Here is a 24,154-nt window from a genome sequence, read left to right as displayed (position 1 = left end):
CTATATAAAAGTATATGTTTCTATATATTACGAAAAAAACCCGGGTTTTTCTAACTTATTCTGCCAAACTGCCTACCCCCCCCCCCCACACACACCCTCTGCAGTTTTCGACATCGCAGACTGAGGAAAAGCCACAACACCCAGAAAAAGGTATGTGCAATTTTCTATTCCTTAGGCTACATATACTTTTTAGTACATCTACACTCATAATGCCCTAAGAATCCATGAGTAAATAGCCAATGACATTTAAACAGGGGTACTCCTAAACTGAAGCAGGCAAAATAGCTGTAATTATAATAGTTTATAAAGCAGAGTAACATGGGAGTTTTCCCAGAAATAATATACATAATTTTCTTGTGTCTTATAACCATACAACCCCTAACATTGGCTTTCTACTCATAACTCCCCCCCCCCCCCCCCCGATCACAAACACCATTAAAAATAGCCTTCATCTAACGCACATGCCAACATAAGCATATGTCATGGTCGCATGTCACATGTTCAATGAGTGCATAAACTTTACAAAAAGTACATACCAAAAAACCATCCTAACATACACTGCTCAAAAAATACACATAACTTTCCTCAAAAAATGCCTCGATCACAACATCACACCAAAATTCGCGATGGTACACGGCAACAGCACGATTCACGGAAACAAAAAAATCTGCTACCGAGCATCCCGTGCCCTCATAAAACAAGCCATAAACAACAGATTTAAAAAGAAACCACAAGCATATTCATACATTCACAAAACAAAAAACAGATTGAAAAAGCTACTAACCACTAACGAATGGGCAGTTTTTTTGGGATAACACCCAATCGCACATCAACGACTACACGCTATTATTAGAAGATCGACACGCAAAGAAATGGTACACACTAACAAACACCCAATACAACAATCGCGTTGCATCCAACTCTTCGGATATTTCCGCCCTAGAACCAACAAAAAACAATTCCATTATCAATCTATCACACCACAATCTCACGCCCAACGAAATCACCATCCTGAGCAAAGGATTAAACTTTGGTGTTACCCCAAAAATACATACAAAACAGAGATATCATTACCGAAATGCAAGCGAAATTAGAGTATGACCCTAACAAAGAAACAATATTCCACAAAATTAACAACATCATAAACAGTAAAATAATAATTAAACCCAACATCACCCCCAACTTACAAGAAGCCCTTTTATCCCTGAAGAAGAACCCGAACATTATTATCAATAAAGCGGACAAAGGGGACACCGTAGTCATCGCAAACCAAGCTGATTACCACAACAAGATAACAGCCATCTTAACCGACCCACACACCTACCGAAAAATACAAATTGACCCCACCTCCGACCTCATAAAACAAATCAACGATACCCTACACATCCTAAAAAATGAAAATAAAATTGACAAAACCACACTGAAAAACACAATCCCCCACACTACACGCACCCCTTGTATGTTCGGACAAATAAAAACCCACAAAGACGGGTACCCGATGAGACCAATAGTCTCCTACAAAAATACAACCACAGCCCCTTTATCAAAATTCGTAGCGAAACTCCTCAAACCTCTAACCACAACGTCTAATTTCATGATAAAAAACACGGACGACCTTTTCAAAAAAATAAAAAACCTAACCCTATCCCAAGAAGACATCCTCACTTCTTTGGATGCGGCCTCTTTATACACTAACGTGGACGTCCCCAGAACTTTAGACATCGTACACACACTACGCAACATCAAAAACGCAACATCAAAACAAAAAATCGTATACAAAACACAGGAAAACGGAAATAGCTATTCACGCCCTTGAACAAAAACACACCCCGCAGATAGACAAGGCCATCATAATAGACAGACAAGACAATGAAACAATGCTCAGAATATTGGAAACAATAGCTATAAAGTGTGACGCGAAATCCATCAACGTACACAGGCCCTACATAATCTCCAAGGTTTGGAAGCTTCACAACATAAAATTGAGGTCACAACCCCGACCAATAGGAGACAACACAAACACCTCTAAAGGCAGAAGCACTCACCCGACCTGACATAGCTTCCACTTTCCCAATGTGTTCAGATGACGACCACGAATAGTCGAAACGGTCCACACCCCGTCAACCACCTTTCCCCTTCCCCCTCCCTATTTTAAAAAAATTAACCCTTTCACTTTTTTCCCCACCCTATATAAAAGTATATGTTTCTATATATTACGAAAAAAAACCGGGTTTTTCTAACTTATTCTACCAAACTGCCAACCCCCTCCCCCCCCCCACACACACTCTGCAGTTTTCGACATCGCAGACTGAGGAAAAGCCACAACACCCAGAAAAAGGTATGTGCAATTTTCTATTCCTTAGGCTACATATACTTTTTAGTACATCTACACTCATAATGCCCTAAGAATCCATGAGTAAATAGCCAATGACATTTAAACAGGGGTACTCCTAAACTGAAGCAGGCAAAATAGCTGTAATTATAATAGTTTATAAAGCGGAGTAACATGGGAGTTTTCCCAGAAATAATATACACTATGTTAATATTATAAGAACTTGTATTTGATAATTTAACTGCGCATTAATTGAAATATAAATATTCTTTATTTATTCCTATTTGTAGAAGTTTAGTGTTATGCAATACCTCAATTTTATTATATTTTGTTTGGTTGTCATGGAAGCGTATGTAAGTGAGCGAGCATGTTTTTGGAACACCACGTGAGGAGAAGGTTTATTGAAAAGAGTTTTAGAAAGAAATCACGAGAATAATTTAGGCGGGAAGAACAGATATATAAGTGATGAACGCTGAAATTATTAATTAATTAAGAGATAGATTAGAGAGAGAAAGGAGAGGATTGACATTAGGTTGGAATCGAAGCATTCGGGAATCACAGTGCGATAATAGCGAGTCGGCAAGTCACTCAAGCAGCTAAATAAAGTCTACTAGTCGAGAGGCGGTTAGCTAATAAGTTGTAGAATAATAATTATAGCTATGGAAGACAGCTGAGTTACTACTAAATAGACTAGCGATATTTAAGTTGAGATTCAATTTCAGGGCCGACCTTTCAAGGACATACGGAACCTTGAAGCAAAGCACAGAGTTATTAGAGAAACGTAGAGGCTGTAATATTGAAGTTTACCGATAGCCGTGTTTGGAATTGTAGTGTCTAAAGAATTAATTAAATGCTGGAAGAGTGAACAACTGTGCATATAAACCCTCAAGTTAAGAAATTATTGTGTGTTGCCTTAATTCATAAGTGATCAGTAGTATTTCATGCAAGAACGTTTGTTTATGTGTATTATGACTGATGATTAATTCAGTTATTGCTTAGAAGAATTATTTTAATGAGTGCCGTGTACTGTCTAAGTGTTTACAGTTATAAAAAGTGTTTACGTATAAGTAGATGAAGAAAAAAAATTATAGGTAAGATTATTCCAACCATTAATATTCCTTTGCAGAGAAGTGTGTGAGTTTCACCCTAGAATTTCCTTATACTAACAGTCACTATTGAGGAAGTTAGCTAAAGTGTAAATTTAAAAGTGTTTGTTTGTGAAGAGGTATTACTGCAATTTTTGTTATATTTGGAACTTAAAGAACTGTGAAAAGACTGTATTATAGAGATAACAGATTTACCATTATATGAGTTGTATGATTGAATTTATCGGAGGAGTTAAAATGTTTGTGATATCTTAATTACTGATTTGAATTTAAGTGTAAAATTTATGATTCTAAAATTAAATGTTTGTGTTTGTTAATCAAAAGTTGTATTTTGCCTGAATCTCTTTTACTGCACCATTCATAAAATATTCGAACCAAAGTGGGTAAATTAAGTAAGTTAAATATTCTCGGCCAGTATATATAATATTAACATCTAAAAGGAGTGATAGTTGTGAGTTGGTTTTTCTTCAGTTCTTGAACTAATTCAGATATAGAGTGGTGCAGTCTTTAAATATAAATTTTCTCTATATTTGAGTTAGAAATCAACTTACAACTTATCAATTAGTTAAACACATCGTAGTAGTAATCATGTCGGATCCAAAGTATAGATTGAGAAGAAGTAGGATCCAACAAAATGGCGCATTCTTTAGGCAATATATTTCTAAGCACAGCTAACAGTAAACTTCAATTTTACAGCCTCTACGTTTCTCTGATAACTCTGTGCTTTGCTTCAAGGTTCCATATGTCCTTGAAAGGTCGGCCCTGAAATTGAATCTCAACTCAGATATCGCTACTCTATTTAGTAGTCACTCAGCTGTCTTCCATAGCTATAATTGTTATTCTACAACTTATTAGCTAACCGCCTCTCAACTAGTAGACTTTATTTAGCTGCTTGAGTGACTTGCTGACTCGCTATTATCGCACTGTGATTTCCGAATGCTCCGATTCCAACCTAATGCCAATCCTCTCCTTTCTCTCTCTAATCTATCTCTTAATCAATTAATAATTTCAGCGTTCATCGCTTATATAGCTGTTCTTCCTGCCTAAATTATTCTCGTGATTTCTTTCTAAAACTCTTTTCAATAAACCTTCTCCTCACGTGGTGTTCCAAAAACGTGCTCGCTCACTTACATATGTTTCCATGACAACCAAACAAAATATAATAAAATTGAGGTATTGCATAACGCTAAACTTCTACAAATAGGAATAAATAAAGAATATTTATATTTCAATTAATGAGCAGTTAAATTATCAAATACAAGTTCTTATAATATTCTTCTTATTATTATTGTGCTATCTGCTATCGAAGGTCAGCGACCATCTTGACGAACAAACTGCACTCTTGTGCTAATCTGAGCAGTTGTGCACTGCTCTATCCTGTCCACGTCTTGATGTTGTCAAACCATGATATTCTTTTTCTTCCTCTAGTTCCTTTGCCACCAATTCTTCCTATCAAAATAGTTTGTAGAAGTTGGTATTTGCTGTTTCTCATGATGTGGCCAAGATATGATGTTTTTCGTTTCTTGATTATTTGTACAAGATGTTTAGCTTTGCCAATGGATTTTAAGACATCTTCATTGGTAATTTTTTCTGTCCATGATATCTTTAGCATTCTTCTGTATAGCCACATCTCAAAGGCTTCGATTTTCTTGATGGTTGTAGCCTTCAATGTCCATGTTTCAACTCCATAGAGCAGAATAGACCACATGCAGCATTTCAGCATTCGGCATCTGACTTCCATGTTCAGGACTTTATTGCAGAATAGTGTTCTCATTTTCATGAAGGACTGCCGTGCAACTTCAATTCCTTTTTTTTATATCTATTTCTGGATCCCACCGTTCATTAAGCCAGCAACCAAGATATTTATATCTTGACACTTGATCAATATTTTTCCCATTGAGTGTCAGTTTCATTGATGAGGCTGAATATTTGCTGATGATCATGTATTTTGTCTTGCTGATGTTTATATTTATTCCCATTCTTTGGCTTTCTATGTATACTCTGTCAATGAGTTTTTGGAGATCCATAATATTATCTGCAATTAGCACGGTGTCATCTGCATATCGAAGGTTGTTAACAATCTTTCCATTTATTGTGATTCCCTCTGAACATTCTTCCAATGCTTTTTTAAAGATTACCTCTGCATATATGTTGAACAGGAGTGGTGAGAGCACACATCCTTGTCTCACTCCTCTTTTGATGTTAATATCACTGGTGGTAATGTTGTCTAAATGAACGGTAGCTGACTGATTCCAATACAGATTTGTTATTAGTCTTATGTCTTGTTCGTCTAGCCTTATTTGTTGAAGGACTTCTATTAAGTTAGTGTGTCTGAGTTTGTCGAATGCTTTTTCAAAATCTATGAAGCACATAAAGACAGATTTCTGTTTTTCTATGCATTTTTGTATCAATATTTGGGTACAGAAAAGGGCCTCTCTAGTACCAAAACCATTCCGAAAGCCGAACTATTTCACTTAGAGTTTCTTCACTTTTTCGTTAATGCGATTCTGAATTACTTTCAAAAATATTTTTAATGTTTGGCTCATTAGACTAATAAGTCGGAAGTCACCACAGGAATTCGCTTTGGGTTTCTTTGGGATAGTGATAAATGTAGATTTGAGCCAATCTGATGGAAATTCATCACTTTCATATATTTTATTAAATAGTTTTTCAAGAAGTTTGATGTTATCTGGTTCTATTAATTTTAAAAATTCTGTTTGCACACCATCTGGTCCACTGGCTTTTCCTGTTTTACTTGTTCGTATAGCATTCTCTATTTCGCATTTCATGATTGCTGGTCCTTAAATGTTATCTTTTATATTTATAGGCTTCTGTCTAGTATCATTGAAAAGTTCTGTTACATATTTTATCCAAATCTGTGCTTTATTCTCTTCTTCTAGAACTATTTTTCCATTTTCGTCTCTTAGAGACACTATTTGCTTTTTCCTAAGTTTTCCAGAAATTTCGTTGATTTTCTTATACAGATTGAAATTATCATGTTTCTTCTGAAGCAGTTCAATTTCAGTACATAAATTTTTCATCCAATTTTCCTTGGCTTCTTTTATTTTTTTCTTGATGATGTTATGTGTTTCTGTATACCTGGCAAGGTCTTTATTTTTGTACATTCTTCTTGTATCAATAAGAGAAAGAATCTCATGTCATCCATTCCTGTTGTTTTATATTATTCACATAACCTACTTCTTCAATACTTGTTGATACGATGGCATTCTTTAAGCTATTCCAAAGAGATTCCACACTTTTATTTTCTTCTATGTTAATCTGTTGTAATCGCAGGTTAAGCTGTGTCTTGGCACTTTTATTTATGTTCGGGTCTTTCAGTTTTTCTACATCAATTTTCTTTTTCCTCTTTTGTGATTTTTTAGCTGATTTTAATCTAAGACGTACTTCTGCAACTATGGGATTGTGGTCTGATGAGATATCTGCTCCAGGATAAGTCTTTGCACTCTTTATACTACTGTGGAATCTTTTATTTATCAGTATATAATCAATTTGATTTCTGACAATGTTATGTTGGTTATCTTGAGGCGATTTCCAATTACAGTCTTCTGGGTGGAAGTTTAAACCAGGTATTTGCTATTGTTAGATCTTCTTCCTGGCAGAACTGGACTAGGCGATCTCCTCTGTCGTTTCTGGTGCCTAAGCCATGTTCGACAACAATTTCTCCATCACCCCCTCTTCCCACTTTTGCATTGAAGTCACCCATCACTATGTTTATATCATGTTTCTTTGTTGGGTTTTTAATCTCTTTTAGGTGTTCATAAAACTCTTCAACATCTTCTTCACTTTTGTCAGCTGTGGGTGCATAAGCTTGGATGATATTTATGTTAATGGGGTTTCCCTTAAGTTGTAACAGCATTATCCTTTCAGAAAATGGAATCCAATTTATTACTGATTTATTGATTTCTTCATCTACTATTACAGCTACACCATGTCGATGTTTGTTCTCATCATTTCCAGAGTAATACATTGTCGTATTATCTTGTTGACACTTTCCAGATCCTGGCCATCTTGTCTCGCAAATTCCCAAAATCCGGATGCCCAGCCTCTTCATTTCTCTTATGGCATTTTTTAATTTGCCAGCTTCATACAGAGTTCTGACATTCCAAGTTGCAATTTTAAAATTGGACACCATTTTGAGCCCGGAGATTCTTCGCACCCCTGTCCCATTTAAGGGACGCCGGGAACTTGAGGCCAATTGTAAGGGTTTTCTCGCCATGGTGGTTGTTCTGGAGATAAGGTAGAGCTTTAGTTTCTCCGTTTGCTTTCTGCTCTGCAGTATTACAGACGTACACAATATAATCATATTGCCATCTGCAAATCAATCTCTGATCACAAGCTTTTCCGTTATCATTTGGCTTCAACCTTGTGTCAGTACTGACAATGCTGCTTCCCAATGTCAGGGGCAGTGACCCCAGCAGGTGCTTATTTAATGGCGGCACTACTCGCCATGTCACCGAGTTGTCATTGGGCTTTGTGAGGTTTTAAGTGAAACAGAGTTGCCACTTCTGCTCCCCCACGCCCTGATAACTCAGTCGCTGTTGGCCTACAGCTGCTTATTCGCCAGATTGCTCTGCTTATATCGCAGCTAGCCTCCATATCTGAAGGCTGTTCCCCGATCCGCCACCTGGGGACGCACCCGGTAGTAGTCAGCTCTGCCCCGGGCTTATATAATATTAACATAGTAATAATTAAAATAGCTTAATAATATTTAATACAGTCTTATCACTATTAATACATATATCTTTGATTAAATAATTAGATATTAGACAAAATTAAAGTAGTCATATGAATATTAAATTGTAACATAAGTTGTTTACATTAAATAATATTTACAAGTCTAGCCTTTGTGATGGAAGATCAAGTTGGATTCTGAAGCGAATAATAATTACTCTAATCTCTACACAATCAGAATCCAACACCTGCATGTAGTGCAAGACCAAGGCAACTCATGGTAAAAGTAGAATAAGCTCAGATCACTAATCTTAATATTTACCCTTAATGCAAAGCACATCTCCTGGAGGAGATGTATGATGCTTTGTATTGAAGGGAAGGGGCCACTACCCAGACCAGTTTCGACCTTTATTGAAGTCTCATCAGTGGGAGCCAGGCAAGAAATACCAAGATTTTAGTAATACAGAGCTTATAAGTATTTTACCAGAACAAGTTACCATAAGGTGTTTTAACCTTATTAAATAAAAATCTCAGGAGGAGATATAAATGTAGAAAGTATTTTACCTTGGGTATAATAAATGTTAAAGATACCAAACTATTTTAAACCTGGTTTTAACCAGGTTTAAAATAGTTTGGTATCTTTGATTAAAATTTAAGTTTAGGTGTTTAAAATTTTTAACCAGGTTTAAAATAGCTTGGTATCTTTAACATTTATTATACCCAAGGTAAAATACTTTCTACATCTTGCAGATGTGCATAATGGTATGCATTATGGGAAGGGTCACTACCCAGACTGGTTTCAACCTTCACTGAGGTCTCGTCAGTTGGAGCCAGTTCCAGAGGTGATACTAAAGTTGAAGTAATACAGAAATCATATTTCCATATACGAGTTGCCAAAAGGTGTCACACCTTATTATTAAATTACTCTGGATTAGAGAAAAGTTGTTGGAAGTTTTTTTCACTTAGTTATGCTATAAATTAAAGATACCAAAAAATTATATACTTGGTTTAATCCTTTTTCCAAGTGTAAGCAAACAAAGTTTGCGTCTCAAGTATTTTCAGGATCAATTTTCATTTTTTGACAACTTGTATATGGAAATATGACTTCTGCATTACTTCAACCTTAGTATCACCTCTGGGTCCGGCTCCCACTGACGAGACCTCAATGAAGGTCGAAACTGGTCTGGGTAGTGATGCATAGCATTATGCATGTCTGCAAGGAGATGTGCTTTGCATTATGGGATACTAAGACAAGTGATGTGTAGTCATACCACCTTTACTGCGAGATGCTCCAGTCCTGAAAATACTTCAGGTGCAAACTTTGTTTGCTTACACTTGGAAAAAGATTAACCCAAGTATGTCATTTCTTGGTATCTTTAATTTATAGCATAACCAAGTGAAAAAACTTCCAACAATAATTCTTTTATCGTAAACTTTCTTGGTTCTGGATCTTCTAATTCTTCGTGTTCTTGTGTTTCTGTCAGCTGCTTCTCTATCTCAATAAAGCCTTCATTGGTTAATTCTTATGAATGGGACTCTAGTAAGTCAATGACATCATTTTCATTGATGTCCAGTTGCAGTGTATTGCCACCATCCACCACAGCTTTTCTGGCTTTGGCAATATCTTCTGTGAAATCACGAAAATCATCATAGAATTGACAGCACAGTTTGTTCCACACCCCTTTAATTGTTGATTGCTTCACTCCCTCCCAGGAGTTAGCAATGTTTTGATGGCATCATGGATGTTATAATTCTTTCAGAACTCTCTCAAGGTCATCACATCATCTTCTGTAGCCCTGAATGCTTGCGGAAATGTACGCCGTAAGTAATAAGCCTTAAATGCAGAAATGACTCCCTAGTCCATTGGCTGTAGTGATTTTGTAGTGTTGGGTGGTAAACATATGACCTCTACATTAGAGTGATGGTTATCTAAAGATGTTGGATGTCTCTAGGAGCATTGTCCAGCACAAGCAGAATTTTAAAGGGAATTGTTTTTCCCCAAACAATAACGTTCCACATCTGGAATAAAACAGTTCAAGAACCAATCTTCAAACATGGCAAGTATGACCCAGTCCCTTGAATATGACTTCCAAATAACAGGAAGAGCAGCTTTAATAATGCACTGATTTGTTAGTTTGTTTACATGCATGAAAGAAACTAGTTCCCGAATTATTAATTTCATTATTTGATTATTAATTATTCTTATGGGAGCCCGTTTGTAAGTACGGAACAGCACAAGTCAGGTTGTCCATAACCCAGGGACCACCTGTATTTAAAAAGGATGTGTGCATGCGTGTGTGTGCACACACTCATATACAGCATTGCTCATTATAATAACAAAGTGAAGCTTTTTGATCTTGTCTATTTTCAGTTTCCTGAGGTATACCATGTTAATAAGTGTCCATTTGGAGAATAATGCATGAATGAGGGCAGGATAACAATCTGAGATGTTTGCTTCCAAAATTGTATTCTATATTGGCTTAAACTACACATTATGATGGTACAGCATAATTAAATGTTATTTCTAATTCATTAGCATCTGGTTAAACAAATTTCTCGCTATTTTTCTCAGAACTAGGATGAACACTTCTCTACGGGACCAACTTCATCAGAATTAAAGATGGGTGCTATCATCATAAGAGTTAGTGGAAAAGAGGCAGCACTAACAGAAATTACAGAAATACTGTGTTGATGTAGTTGGTGTTACCAACTACTTATTTATTATTCTTTAAATAAAGAAGACTGAAATAGATGAGATATTTCTAAATAATTATGGTAAGATTATTTATAAGAATAGGGAAAAGGCAGGAGGCTATAATATTCACTGGTAAATATATGCTTCTTGAATCTCAAGCTGTTGACATCAAGTGAAACTTGCTTGTTTACCTGTTTTGTGTATGATGGTTTCTTTACTTTCCAGCCAGTAGTTTGTAGGTTTGCAACCTAGGTATGGATGTTTAGGTGTATGCATGGATTTCATTGCTTGGTGTAAAACTACCACTTGCTCTTTGAATGCCTGAAGTTTGAACAGTAACAAGTTTGGTCTGTATGTCAGTTTCCAGATTGTCTAGTGCTTAAGCCACCAACAGTAGTAAATATAATAGGTTGTTTACAAACTTTTATGGGTGGAATTTACATAAAAATTTGTCTGATACCAGACAATTTTTGGAGCTTTTAAACAGTACAGGTAGGAAATGAATTGTAGATCTACAGAAATGCTCTCAGAAAATTTGTAGAATGGCATGAGTAATAATGGGTACTTGCTCGTTTTATGTTCATGGCACAAACTGTTCATTTCATTACTAACAAACCATATAACACCATACTGATGTAAATATTTATACACAAGAAAGCAGAGAAAACACACATGAAATAAGAGAAGTAATTTATTATGTTATCATTGATTTTGATATCTTCAGACTGTTCATGATGCAAGAGTATACAAGATACATGAAATAGAAAGGAAGCAATCACCATCTACTTTTGAACAGGTTTAAATTGAACATAATTGAAAAGAAAAATGTATGAAAGTAATAACAAAAAGATTTAAAAAAGAATCAAAGTTCAGCAGTTTCTAGATGTGGATTACAGACTTAAATGCAGAATATTCTTGGAGAAAAAGTAAGTTTAAAAAGAAGATTCAAATATTAGAGACCCAGTAGTAAAATCTGAAGAAATGATTAACTCAGAGAAGCATGTGATAAGGTGGTGCAAGGAAAATTGAAAAACGAAAACATTGTGGTGGATCAACACATTAAAGAAGCAGTCTAGACTAGAAATTATATCAGAAGTTTTTGGCGTGCACGCACCTACCATTTTTTCTCCCTTTTTCTTATTACTTTTCTTGTTCTGTTCTGTATTAGCTGTATAATTTGATTATGTAAAATGAAGTATTTAATATTTTAATGTGCATGATATATCATATTGATGTTATCACATGAGACATACAAGAACGTATAATACATCTTTGCCATGTGAGAGATACAGATAAAGTTTGAGAAAGAAGAAATTATTGATATATATTTTAAAGAGCTGTAGGTTGAAAGTGTTGGAAAACACGTTATGGGAAAGTCTGTTCCAGAGGTAGATAGAATAAATGAAGAGAAACAGGTTCGGTGAGTTTGTAGTTGCAACGTAAAGGGATGTTGGACAGCTGGTGCTCTTGTTTTAAGAGGGCTAACAGCAAGTGAAGGAATAATATTTGCCAATTCACTTGGGCATTGACCATGGAAATACCTGTAGTTGAGACATAGCTGAAAAATTGTATCTTTAAGTGGAGGTTGAAGTGAGCCTGTGAGGGATGGATCATCCAGGAACCAATTTCTCTCCTCTGGGCAGCATCAAGAATATTCAAGGAGGTTTTAGGTACACCATTCCGAATGTGTGAACAATATTCTAAGGATGGACAGATTGGGCTTTACATAGAGTTAGTAGCTGGATGGGTGTTGAATAACTTCTTGAGCTGGAAAAGTGCCTAGTGTTTTTTTAGAAGCTGAGGAAGCTATTGATATGATGTGTTTGTGCCAAGAGAGGTTGGGGTAAATGTCAGTCCAAGGAGAGAGAGAATTCATCTTTCTGGTGATGTGGATATTACTGAGGATGAGGGAAGGTGGACTGAGATCTCTTTTGTGAGAGAAAAGGCAGGACTGAGATTTGGCATAATTGAAGGTGGCTAGGTTATCTTTGTTCGATGTAGGATGGTATGGAGATCAGTATTTAAGGCACTGTTGCAGATGCTCTTCATGTAAGGAATATCTGGGAACAACATAGTTTGTCAAAGGAGTAGGATGAATGAAGAGTACTGTCATCAGCAAAGCTATGAATAGGATTTATAGTGATTAAGAGTAGATCATTTATATACAAGAGAAAGAATAGATGAGAGAACGGATCTCTGGGGCACTATTTCATTGGTGGAAAAGCTCAAAGAGAGGATGCTGTCTACTATGACATGCAGTGAACAATCGGAGAAAGCTGGCTATCCAATTACAGAGGGTGGTAGGTAGACTGAAGGAAGGTGATTTGCAAAATAGGCCTTGATTTTAAACACAATTAAATGCCTTTGAAATGTCAAGGGCCACTTTGTAGTGTTCAGGTTGTCTAATATTCTTATTTTTTTCTGTGGAAATGCCACAGGAGGTATATGGTGCTCGCTGGTATGGAAGAGGATTGGCCTTTGTCATCTTTGCAGGAATTCGAGGAAAAATGATGCTAAGAAGTCCCCCCCCCCTTTGGGAGCTGTAACAGTGGTGCCATCTGGATGGGTGAGATAGGTGGGAGTTCAGGTGAACATAAGTTGCTTCTGATGGCTTCTGCAAGGGACCAGAAAGCACAGCTTATGCTTGGACAAGAGGCAAGTCTATTGGCTTTTATGAAGTTGGATTTGATTTCCTGATAGCCAGTTTACATTTATTGCATGCTTCCATTTAGGCTGAGTATGAAGCTTTTAATATTCTTTCAAGTACTATGATAAATGCATTTCATTAAATTTAAAAAAAGTTGTAAAAAAACTTCATTAAATAAAAAACAGCTTATCACAGGTGGCTTGTATCAAGAACCTGTGATAAGCTGTTTTTTATTTAATGAAGTTTTTTTACAACTTTTTTTAAATTTAATGAAATGCATTTGTCATAGTACTTGAAAGAATATTAAATGCCAGAAACAGGATCTTCTGTTATTATATTTGGACCATGTAATTTTGCATGAAGTTTACTAAAGCTAATGCCTCAAATTGTTGTTTTTCACATGGAAGATGAGAAAGGAAAGTGCAGGCTTCATCCCCTTTGTTCTGGCTTACTGGCAATGGATGACTAATCACATTTAGATCACTTTTTTATGGTAGATTTTTCAACACCATGAGGTGCTTTTATGTTGGCAACGTGTGAGGCTTGACCTAGCTATCATTAACAATATAAGTATAGCAGGATGTAAAACTTACTATTCTGGTTACCTAATGGATATTTGGTTATGGAAATAGACATTCAAAACTATCATGAGTAAAGTACTTTCATGTTTAGACTCTGTCCTTTGTCATTTTTTTTTTTTTTTTTTTTTTCAGTTCATAAATAAAAAATAAAAAGAAGTAAACAGTGGCACCGTAAAAAATAAGTTATTGTTCATCAGAAATGCTGCTTTGCTTATTGTATTGAAGGAGGTTTGCTTTCAGAACTATGAATTGAGTTATTCGTGGAAGCAAAAAAGTTGAAACACACAATGATAATTCATACTTTTGTTATTGTCAAGAAGATGGTATTTTATTTATTATTATTATTTTTGATAATATTAACATTTACAATTAGTTTATTTTGAGTGCTTTAATTAAATAGAAATATAGCTGAATGTGTATTTTTATATATAAGTTTATATTTAAGTGTAGAAATAATGTGTATAGTGACATAATAACAAAGCCAGTTAGCCCTTTGTTTAACTTTTGATTTGAATAATTTTGTGCAGTATGCAGTTTATGGGAGAAAGGAAAAGATATAAGAGAACTTGTCAAAAGTGTGTTAATTAGGCAGATGGGAGAACGTGGGATTTTAAATGCTCCCACTTGAAAAAACCATGCTCTATCACAGTAGTCTTAGGAATAAAACTTCCCAAAATGTGGAAAACAATCCTTTGAGATCCTAGATTACAACTGAGGCATTCAATTCAGCATACAGTGAGGCTGTCCTCCTGGTTAAGAGTTTTCTGTTGCCTTTGTGTGTTTTTATATTGTACTCCTTGAGGATATCTCTATGATGAAATATTGGAAGAATTAAAGAATTTTTAACCCTTTTTCAGCACTATTTTAATCCATTAAGCCTCCAGCCTAAGTTCCATTCAGCATTTAAGCCTTGAGTCAGCACAAATGTAAGTAGTCGAGTGTATGACAATAATATGCAAGGTTCCAGAAATACAATTTTATTCCACTAGCCACACAAAAATTTTACTTGCCCAAGGTATCAGTCTACTTTATGTAACTATTGTTAAAGGTGATGTTTTAAACAACTAAATGCTATGATGACAAAATAAAGTAATACATACTTTAATTCTCATTACACATTACTCAAGATTATACAGAAACATATTTTCCTTTAATATGGGTTTGAATGTATACAGCACAGCTCATCACAACCCTTTTTGTGTTTTCTATTGTTTATTGTTGATAATGGATAAATTTATAAAAAATTGTCCATGAGAATAATTTAATAAAATAATTTGTGAAAACAACAAGAAAATGATAGCACTTACTGTGGAGAATGACTCACTTTGGAGAATGATTCAATCTTTCACCTGCCTTTACAAGATACTGTATTTTTTAAATAACAGTGTTAAAAACCTTTTCATTGTGTGAAAAGTTCAAGTATCAAATTACACCATGTTGTGAGATGTGAAAGTAAGCTTAGGGCAGTACTATATTAATTATGCTCTGTATTATATATTAAGACTATATTATATTAATTGTGCACCTTTGTAAGGGTTAAAGGCATTGAGAGTATAAGATGTACTACAGTATTCAATTAAATCATGCTAATTTAAATATTTTTTGTTTATAATTAGTTATTTCTTTTGTTAATGAGATTGTATTGTGAGAAAAGTAACATTTTTTTTTTAAATAATAGACTATTACATTTGTTGTGCATACTTGCATATATGAGTAAGGTGGATGTTGAGCTAAATGTGAATGTATTGATTTGATTATATTATTTATTGGAAATGATAACTGTAATTTAATTTAAATGCATTCCTAATATGAAAAACTTGCTTGTTTTGCTTGAAGTGTTGTGCTAGATTTATTGTTTTCAAGTACAGCCATGCAACAATGGCATAATGGTGAATCATTTTTCTCACTCAATGACTGAAATAAAACCAGATGTATGATGCATATTGGAGCATGTGTGAGGTGAGAACATTGTATAATACTGCTGTGAGAGAAATAAAGGGGATTTTTATAACTCAATAGAGGATATTTATGATGTCTTCCATATAGAAAAAAAAAAAAAAGTTATCAGTTGTTGTGTGATGATAGGATAGCTGTTCTGGGAAGAACATATGGCAGGTTAAGTTTTCAATGGCTTTTATTTTTTTTTTTGTAGTCTTTAATGTTGAAAGAAAAATATGAATAGATTTCTTCTTTCTCATTCCTTACCTGCATCCTACAGCACTGATATGCCAGTGTTAGATCTGAAATAGGCGACTTCAAATTTTACATGACGTCACCATTCCAGAATCTAACAATTAACAAAAAAAATATATATGCATACTTATCTTTTAGTGCAGTGTAACTATGTTTTTTTTTTTGTAACATCTTGTATGATAAACTGTGAATTATGTGAATTTAAATTAATGTATCTATATGTCTAGCATAAATATAAGTCAGCAAAAAGGGGCAGATGAGAGAAATCATTAGTGAAATATTATAAATGAAAGAATGCGTATATTTCAGCAACATAGGGCAAAGATCGCCCTAATACTATAAGAGCTGCATAAGCACCCGCGGGCATCACATCTGAGAAGACATCATGACGCATACATTCCCGGAAACAAGGAGTCCCGTATGTTGATTGGTGAAGTCACCCAGCCTGAGACCAATGGGTGAGACAATAAGAGAAATTCAAACTCAGAAAGGTGGTGCTCTAGGGGAACGTATAAAACCCGCGACACGGAAGTAAATGACCCCGTTTTTTCTTGTTCCTGCATTTCTCTTCATGTGCTCCAAGAATTCATCGCAATTCAGCTCTCATTTTTGAGGGCTGACTTACGAAAAGTTCTGGCATGACACCGCAGCAGATTTCAGCAAGATCAACTGTAGGCCGTTAATGAGACGTAAAACCTTAGCAGAGAGATAGCGCCCAGCTCAGGCGAGCATGTGTAACCCACGTGGCGATAAGATCGAGACAACCAGAGTCGTAACAAAGAAGGAAGGACGGAAGAAAACCGATAAAGAGTAGATAAGTACTCTCACTTGTTCTAGCCCCTTTTTGAGAATTGACTAACAGTGTTAAGAGAATGCATCTTAAAATTTATAATGGAAGAAAGAGTGAAGAACTAAGATTTATGTAAATGACTATGCTTTTGAAATGAACTTTAAGAACTTTCAGTTAGAGATTCTGTTGTAATTAATCCGAGAGAGATTATTTATGTGCTAAAATGCCTAAATGTCCAATTGAGCCATAATTAAGAATGTATTATATGTTGAGTTATTGAATTTGCTAACATTTTGAAGTCAATGCATAATGGTTTTAAGAGTGAAAGAATGGCAGAAGCTTAGATTTGATAACTACTTTAACTTGTATGGCATTATATAATGAGTTTAATAAATATTTTGATTTCTTACTTACATATGTTTCTGATCATGATGACTGACCCTTCATAAAACATAAAACATGTGATTGTGTGTGTGTGCGGGGATACCCCAATTGAAAATAGTAGGGCACGACTGCAAAGTAAAATAAGCCAGAGAACCCAAGGCTTCTAAGAATTCAATTAACATTATTAGTGGCACCTGATATTCTATGATTACCCTAAAAGCTGAGTTTATCTCTAACCTTAAGACCCAGGCTGGCGTATATAAAAAATAAATTTTGCCTGAGTGACCAGGATAACTCATGGAATTCAGGGGACAGGTAATTTCTGGTGGCCCTTAAAAGGTTAAATTACGTAAGAAAAGGTATAAGAGAAGCGAGACATGTTAAGATTAATATTAATGAAGATTACATAACAATGGCGCAACCGACTTAACAAAGAAGTACATGCAATAGAATTTGATATAGCAGCTGAAGTAGGAAAGGATAAAGTTAAATACATTACCTTGATATATCAATATCAGAGATATACGACGCAACACCAGATTCTTGTATTCCTTGTGTGTGGAATTAATATATAATATATATATTACTTTGCCAAATGAGACTGCATTCACCACAGATACAGAAAATATTGCTCAATTTTCATTTATACTATTATGAAACAAGTATAAACTGCTGCATTTTATTTCAAAAATGAAAGCTGAAAAGATTTTTCATCAAAAGAAAAAAGTGCATATCATTTCTGCAGATTGTAATGTATGTGTGCAAAATTTTATTTAAAAATTTTATTGTTATTTATTAATGTTTTCTTTATTTTCAGAGTGTGATAAAAGTTCTTTTGTATCCTGTATTGCCAAATTTTACTGAAGCTCTAGTTAGAGCTCTACAAGTGCCTGATGGAATGACTTCAGATAGTGGCTTAAAAAAGGAAGTTTTGAATGTGAGTGTCTTTGAAAAGACAGAAATATGTCACTGTTTTATCAAATATTTTTTAATATTAAAATAATTTTAACATTTTAAATAGAGGATTACTTGTGTGAAAATGCATATGCATTCAAACTATTTATTTCTGACCAACCTTTTTCATATTGTTGCATTAATCTAACTACTGTAGCATTATATGAAGTGCTGATTTCCAAACTTGACCTAGTGATTTCTTCCCCTCTTACCTTCCTTACTTCTCTCTTTTCTCCCTCTCTTACTTCTTATCTGAGAACATTTTCATCATGTTTCTCCTTCCGCTTCCCCCTTTTTTCATAGATAATTTTCACATAGAGCTACCTTAATAACTAATTTTGTATAACTGAATTTAATAAATTAATGCATTTTAGGACTAAGGGTTTATTAAGATGGATAAATAAGATTTTTGCATAAACATTAATGCATTGCAAATTTTAAATAACATTGCATTAAAATTCTAAGACAGATCGGATTTGTAATTATATTGTTTATAAATATGAGTATAAATTTATTGTAATGAAGGGGTTTGTTTGCTCAGCACTAACTTTTTCATGCTACAGTACATTAACTTAGAATTTAGTGAAGTAATTTTCAAGTAACAAATTCAACCATCTACAGACTGAACTTTGGCATAACTGGTACTATAGTAAAAAATATATAATAATAAATAAATAAATGAAAACTTATTGCTGATATTATTCTGCTCAAAACAGAACTTACACTCTGCTGTAGGATATCTATACATATTTATATATCCCACAAATAGTACCGAAAAAACGAAATGTAATTCAGAGTTACATAGTTTACTTAAATGTGTTTTCTTTTTGTTTAGATCTGAATGTCACAGGCAAGACATTTTATGTAATTCCCCCTCCCCTGACACACCGGAGTTCTGATTAGTTATAAACAATTTATTTATAAAAAGATTAATGCATAAGAACCTTCAAATTTTGAAATTTTAGCATTGTTTGTAACTACTTAAAAAAAGAGGCTTACTTAACCAATCACTCATGTTCTGGAAATAATTAAGTGAACTTTATATCAAGGATAAAACTTTTTCAAATGAAATGTTAGCTGCTTTTTCTTGACAAAATCATAAATGAATAACCTATGATTTTGTCATAAGTTATTCATTTTAAGTGTAGCATTCAAAAATGTATGGTAGGGCATAGTAGGAAATCAAAGTAGAAGTTGCTCTAATGTATTTTGGAATGTGTGTGGTATATAAGAGACTGATAACACACATTATGTATTATCAGCTGTTACAACAGAAGAGAACAAAATTTATTTTTTTTTCTTATCTTCAGTATATGGAGATTGAACAAATTAGAAACTAAAAGGCCAGGAGAGGTTAGCAGTTAAAGTAGTTAAGAGCTAGTTAGCAGTTATACACCTAATAAGTAAGAAATATATTCTGTACATATGAAGTAATTTTAGAGACTGAGAAAGGAAGGCATGAAGAAGAAATACAGTTGTAAAGATAATTGCAGTTGTTCATCCTATATAGGATTCCTTTAGTTTAACTGAAGGAAACTTTGCTGTTCTCCATTTCAAATAGAAATGGACCAAGTGAAGTAAAGTTTTATTTTTGAGTCATGAACTTTAGCACTTTCAGAGGTGAAATAAGGGGTGAAAAATTAAAGAATATGAAAACCAGAACCAAATCTAGGAGACTGTGGCTATGAAGAACATTTTAAGTTCAGCCAGAAGAGGCATGCTGAGAGAATATAGAGAAAAATGTATGAAGTGACAGTTTTAGGTTACTGAGGGGGGGGGGGGAGGAAGAAAGAGTACTATAAAAGCAATCAAAGATGATGAAAGCAACATGAAAACTGAGAATAAAGATGTCTGGAGAATTTACTTTAAAAGATTGCTAAATAAAACGAGAAGTGACAGAACAACCACAGAAAAGATTCATGAAGAAATCAAACAGGAGTAGATATAAGTACATGAGGTAGAAAAATAAAAAAGTCATCAAAACCTGAAATGTGGAGAGACAGCCAAATAATATTTGATCAGAAATACTTAAATTTGAAGGCATAAAAGTTTTATGGTGTCTTCTGCATTGCAGAACTCAGAAGATCTGATCAGAAGGACTGATCACCAAATTGTTGAAGTAGACCTATTACAGTACCTATATGTAAAAAGGGAAATAAAACTGAATAGGAGAATTACAGCCAATTGCTCCAGATTGATGCCAGCATACTTGAGAAGAACGTAAGAAATTGTTGTAAGGAAAATCTCGGAGGAGAACAATTTGGGTTCAAGCCAAATAGGTTGACAGGATCAGATATTCACTTAGATATTCAAATGTTGATAAATCATGAGACTATATTTGAGTTTTTTATATCTAAACAAGGCATATGTCAGGAGAAAATTTGTTTGAAATGCTACAGTGATATCAGTATTAATAATAGCAAAATTAGTGTTTCACCTTTGGCAGTGATAGAGAGAGAGAGAAAGGCTTTCATTTCTGTGTACGATACATTTGGAGGTGGGGGCTTAAACTTGAAAAGAATTCATGCAATTTGAAAATGAAGGCAGTTAGCCATATCTGAGGAGACATCATATAGCACTTAATCTATGGTTTTAAAAAAAAAAAATCCATTACAGGAATAACTTGCAGAGCTATAGTGAAATTCAGGCCTTTAGACAGAGCATTATTTCCTCTGTAGGCATATTAATTACTATCTTATTAAGCTCCCCCAACAGACTGAAAAGATGACTGACAAGATGATCTATGCTAAAAAAAAAAAGTCTCAGTTATATCAGGAAGGATATCACCATTGTTAGCATTCAGAAATCTGTGAGTAGAGCTAATTTCACTTAAATAGAATGTGTATGAATAACTTATCAGAACAGGTGTTTGTTCTTCTAAGATGACAAGATGCCAGGAAAAAGATGTAGCTTGATTCATATAGTGAGAAATACTTTAGAAGACTGAAATATAAGATCTGATGATACTGGAGTCCTGACATTTAATAGATTAATTTAAAAGAAAATTGTTAATCAGAGGTTAAAAATAATTTGAACTCAACTTGTAGTACTATCATAGTGTCCTGTAGAATTCTTAATAATGAACTTGCTGTATAGAAATATTCTCATTCTAAATGTAATTTGAACTTTTGATGTGATTTTAATTTCTTCAGTGAAGTTTTCTGAGAATTTCATTTAGAAAGAATCACCTAAATCCATTTAATGATTTACAAAAACCTTATTTCTTACAAAAACCTTACAAAAACTCATATTTCTTTTGTTATGCAGTTTCTTTGTTAATTTTCCTTCTATATATCTCCAAAAGTGTGTGTGAGAAAGAGAGTTACTAGAAGCAAGACACTAAAATTCCAGAATGTTGTCTGTCGAAAGCAGTAATGTAGAAAGTAATATTCAACCTGTTTTTTGTGAACTGAAGTATATACTTGCATAGTTAATTTCTAATGATTTTTATGTGTTTATGTAAATTAAAGATCCTCTTAATTATAAATGTGTGAAAGCTCAATCTCTTAATGAATTGAATGATTAAGATTGCATGTATATGATATACTGGAATATGAATATGCATGCATGTCAATTTATAGTTTAGTTTTAGATTTTTTTAATTTAATTTAATTTAATTTATTTTTTTTAAACCACTTGGAATCAGACTAATTTACAATTGGGGCAACTGACAGGATTGCATTATCAAATAAAAATGAACAATATAGTACAGTTACTGACAGGAGTAAAAATAAGACAATTTAAAGTTTGAAGAAATTGAGTGTACTAATAATATACAATTTGGAGATTATGAAAATGAATAATTCAAGTGTAGTAGGTAAAAATTCTGGAACTTAATACAGGATGAAGAGTTTTCTTAATATTTAGTCATACCAAACTTTGAATGGTGATGATAATGAAAATTATGAAACATTTATTGAAGCTGTAGATAAGTCAAGATAATTGATAGATGTTCTGAAGAACAGCTACTATTGAATTCATATTTATTAATTTAGGGACACAAAACACATGTGTTGAAAAGATTATTTTACTGATTAATAATAAAATAATAACTTTACGTTTCGACCCCTGTATTGAGGTCATCTTCAGAAGGATACATGCGTATAAGAACAAGCTACATGCTGTTGCACTCTATACAAGTAAATTACATCTACGTTGTTAACTAATCTTTTTTCTTAGCCTGCCCTCTAGCGAAAAAAAAATAAATTAAAAAATAAATAAATAAAATAAAATAAAAACTACAATAAACTCTGCTAAATTCCTCACGTACTAGGATTCTTCTGGAATTATACAGTTTATATTGTTATATTACGATTATCTTCTAGATTTGTACAGTACAGGTTGCTATTGAATGTTCAGGAGGGAAAAAAAAAAAAAAACACTTCACCAAGTCTTCTTGTATTGAGATTTTTCTTCGTGGTTGCTATGAAGGTTGTAGATGGGTCCTCCACATTCTTGGAATTGTTAGACCATCATTTTTATTCAGATTCAGATCATGTTTGAGCATTTCACATGCTTCCTTGAATTTCCGCTCGAACCAGGTTTTGGTGTGGTGTAGGGACTTGGTACCTTTCCAGTCAATTCTGTGGTATGTTTGGAGTGCGTGTTCAGAAAGGCCGGTTTTCCAAAATGGAGGTATTTTATGTGACGTTTGTGTTCAGCCTTTCTGATTGGGATGGTTTGCCCTGTTTCCCCTATGTATGGTATGTTACATGTGCAATCTATTTTGTAAACCCCTGGGTGGGCTAAGTGTGGCAGGGGATCCTTGGAAGAACTGAGTAGGTGTCTTAATTTTGTCAGGGGTTTAAAGGTGGTTTTGATGTTGTATTTGTGTAGTGTTCTGTCTATTTTTTCTGCAATGCCTCTAACATATGGTATAGCAATAGCATTCTTGAAATCTTTTTTGTTATTAGTGGTATCTTTGTGGAGGATCTTGTGAATGGTTTTTATACTGTATCCATTTTTTATAAAGGTATGTTTGATGGTCTCATATTTTTTTATTTATTTATTTTTTCACTAGAGGGCAGGCTAAGAAAAAAGATTAGTTAACAAATTAGATGTCATTTACTTGTATAGAGTGCAACAGCATGTAGCTTGTTCTTATATACATGCATCCTTCTGAAGATGACCTCAATACAGGGGTCGAAACATAAAGTTATTATTTTATTATTAATCAGTAAAATAATCTTTTCAATACGTGTGTTTTGTGTCCCTAAATTCATAAATATGAATGCTGATCACCGTGTAACCTTAAAAGAAAGAGCTACTATTGAAGTCTAAACTTCAAAGCAGAGCTAAACATCTGCCTAGAATTCAAGTTGTTTAAGAATAACTTCACTTTAAATGCATTGTAATTGAGGAATTTTCCAGGAGACAACAAGTTGGCCCAAATCTTTGAAAAGTTCACTTATGTATACAAATGCTAAAAGAACTGCTTTACCAGTTTTATGATGGTTAACATAACTATAATACAGTTGCAAAATTGATTATCAGGGCTTCAAAAATGTGCTCTTGTCTGTGGTGGATAAGATTTTTTTTGGGTTGACAAATAAAAAAAAGTGCTAGTTTGTCAGTTTTATTTATGTAGTGCTTATTCTATAGTATGTTTTATGTCAGATTTTGTATTTTTATTTATTTTTTAATCTGATTTTGCCTATTGAGACATGCCAGTCATTACAATCCCTGTTTCGATTAGTATTGATTCTGTCAGTAAAAAGCCAATAACAAGAGAGGATATGCATGCATTTTATGATTAGGGAGCATTCAAGTATATTAAAAAA

At 34.0% G+C, this 24,154-nt stretch overlaps 1 protein-coding gene across 1 annotated transcript in view; it reads left to right on the top strand.

Annotated features, from left to right (window-relative positions):
• The window catches only part of Ipo9 (Importin 9), a 493,522-nt gene that overhangs the window by 95,510 nt on the left and 373,858 nt on the right, over positions 1 to 24,154 (top strand). The window contains exon 6 of the mRNA XM_090390464.1: positions 18,238 to 18,357. Within this exon, the coding sequence (XP_090246590.1) occupies positions 18,238 to 18,357 (120 nt within the window). The remainder of the gene's footprint in view (positions 1 to 18,237; positions 18,358 to 24,154) is intronic.

The sequence above is a fragment of the Typopeltis vanoorti genome, chromosome 3, assembly GCF_054136105.1.
Source record: "Typopeltis vanoorti isolate ZY-2024b chromosome 3, IOZ_Tvanoo_1.0, whole genome shotgun sequence".
In the NCBI taxonomy this organism is placed as follows: domain Eukaryota; kingdom Metazoa; phylum Arthropoda; class Arachnida; order Uropygi; family Thelyphonidae; genus Typopeltis; species Typopeltis vanoorti.
This window is presented reverse-complemented; position numbering and strand designations above follow the sequence as displayed.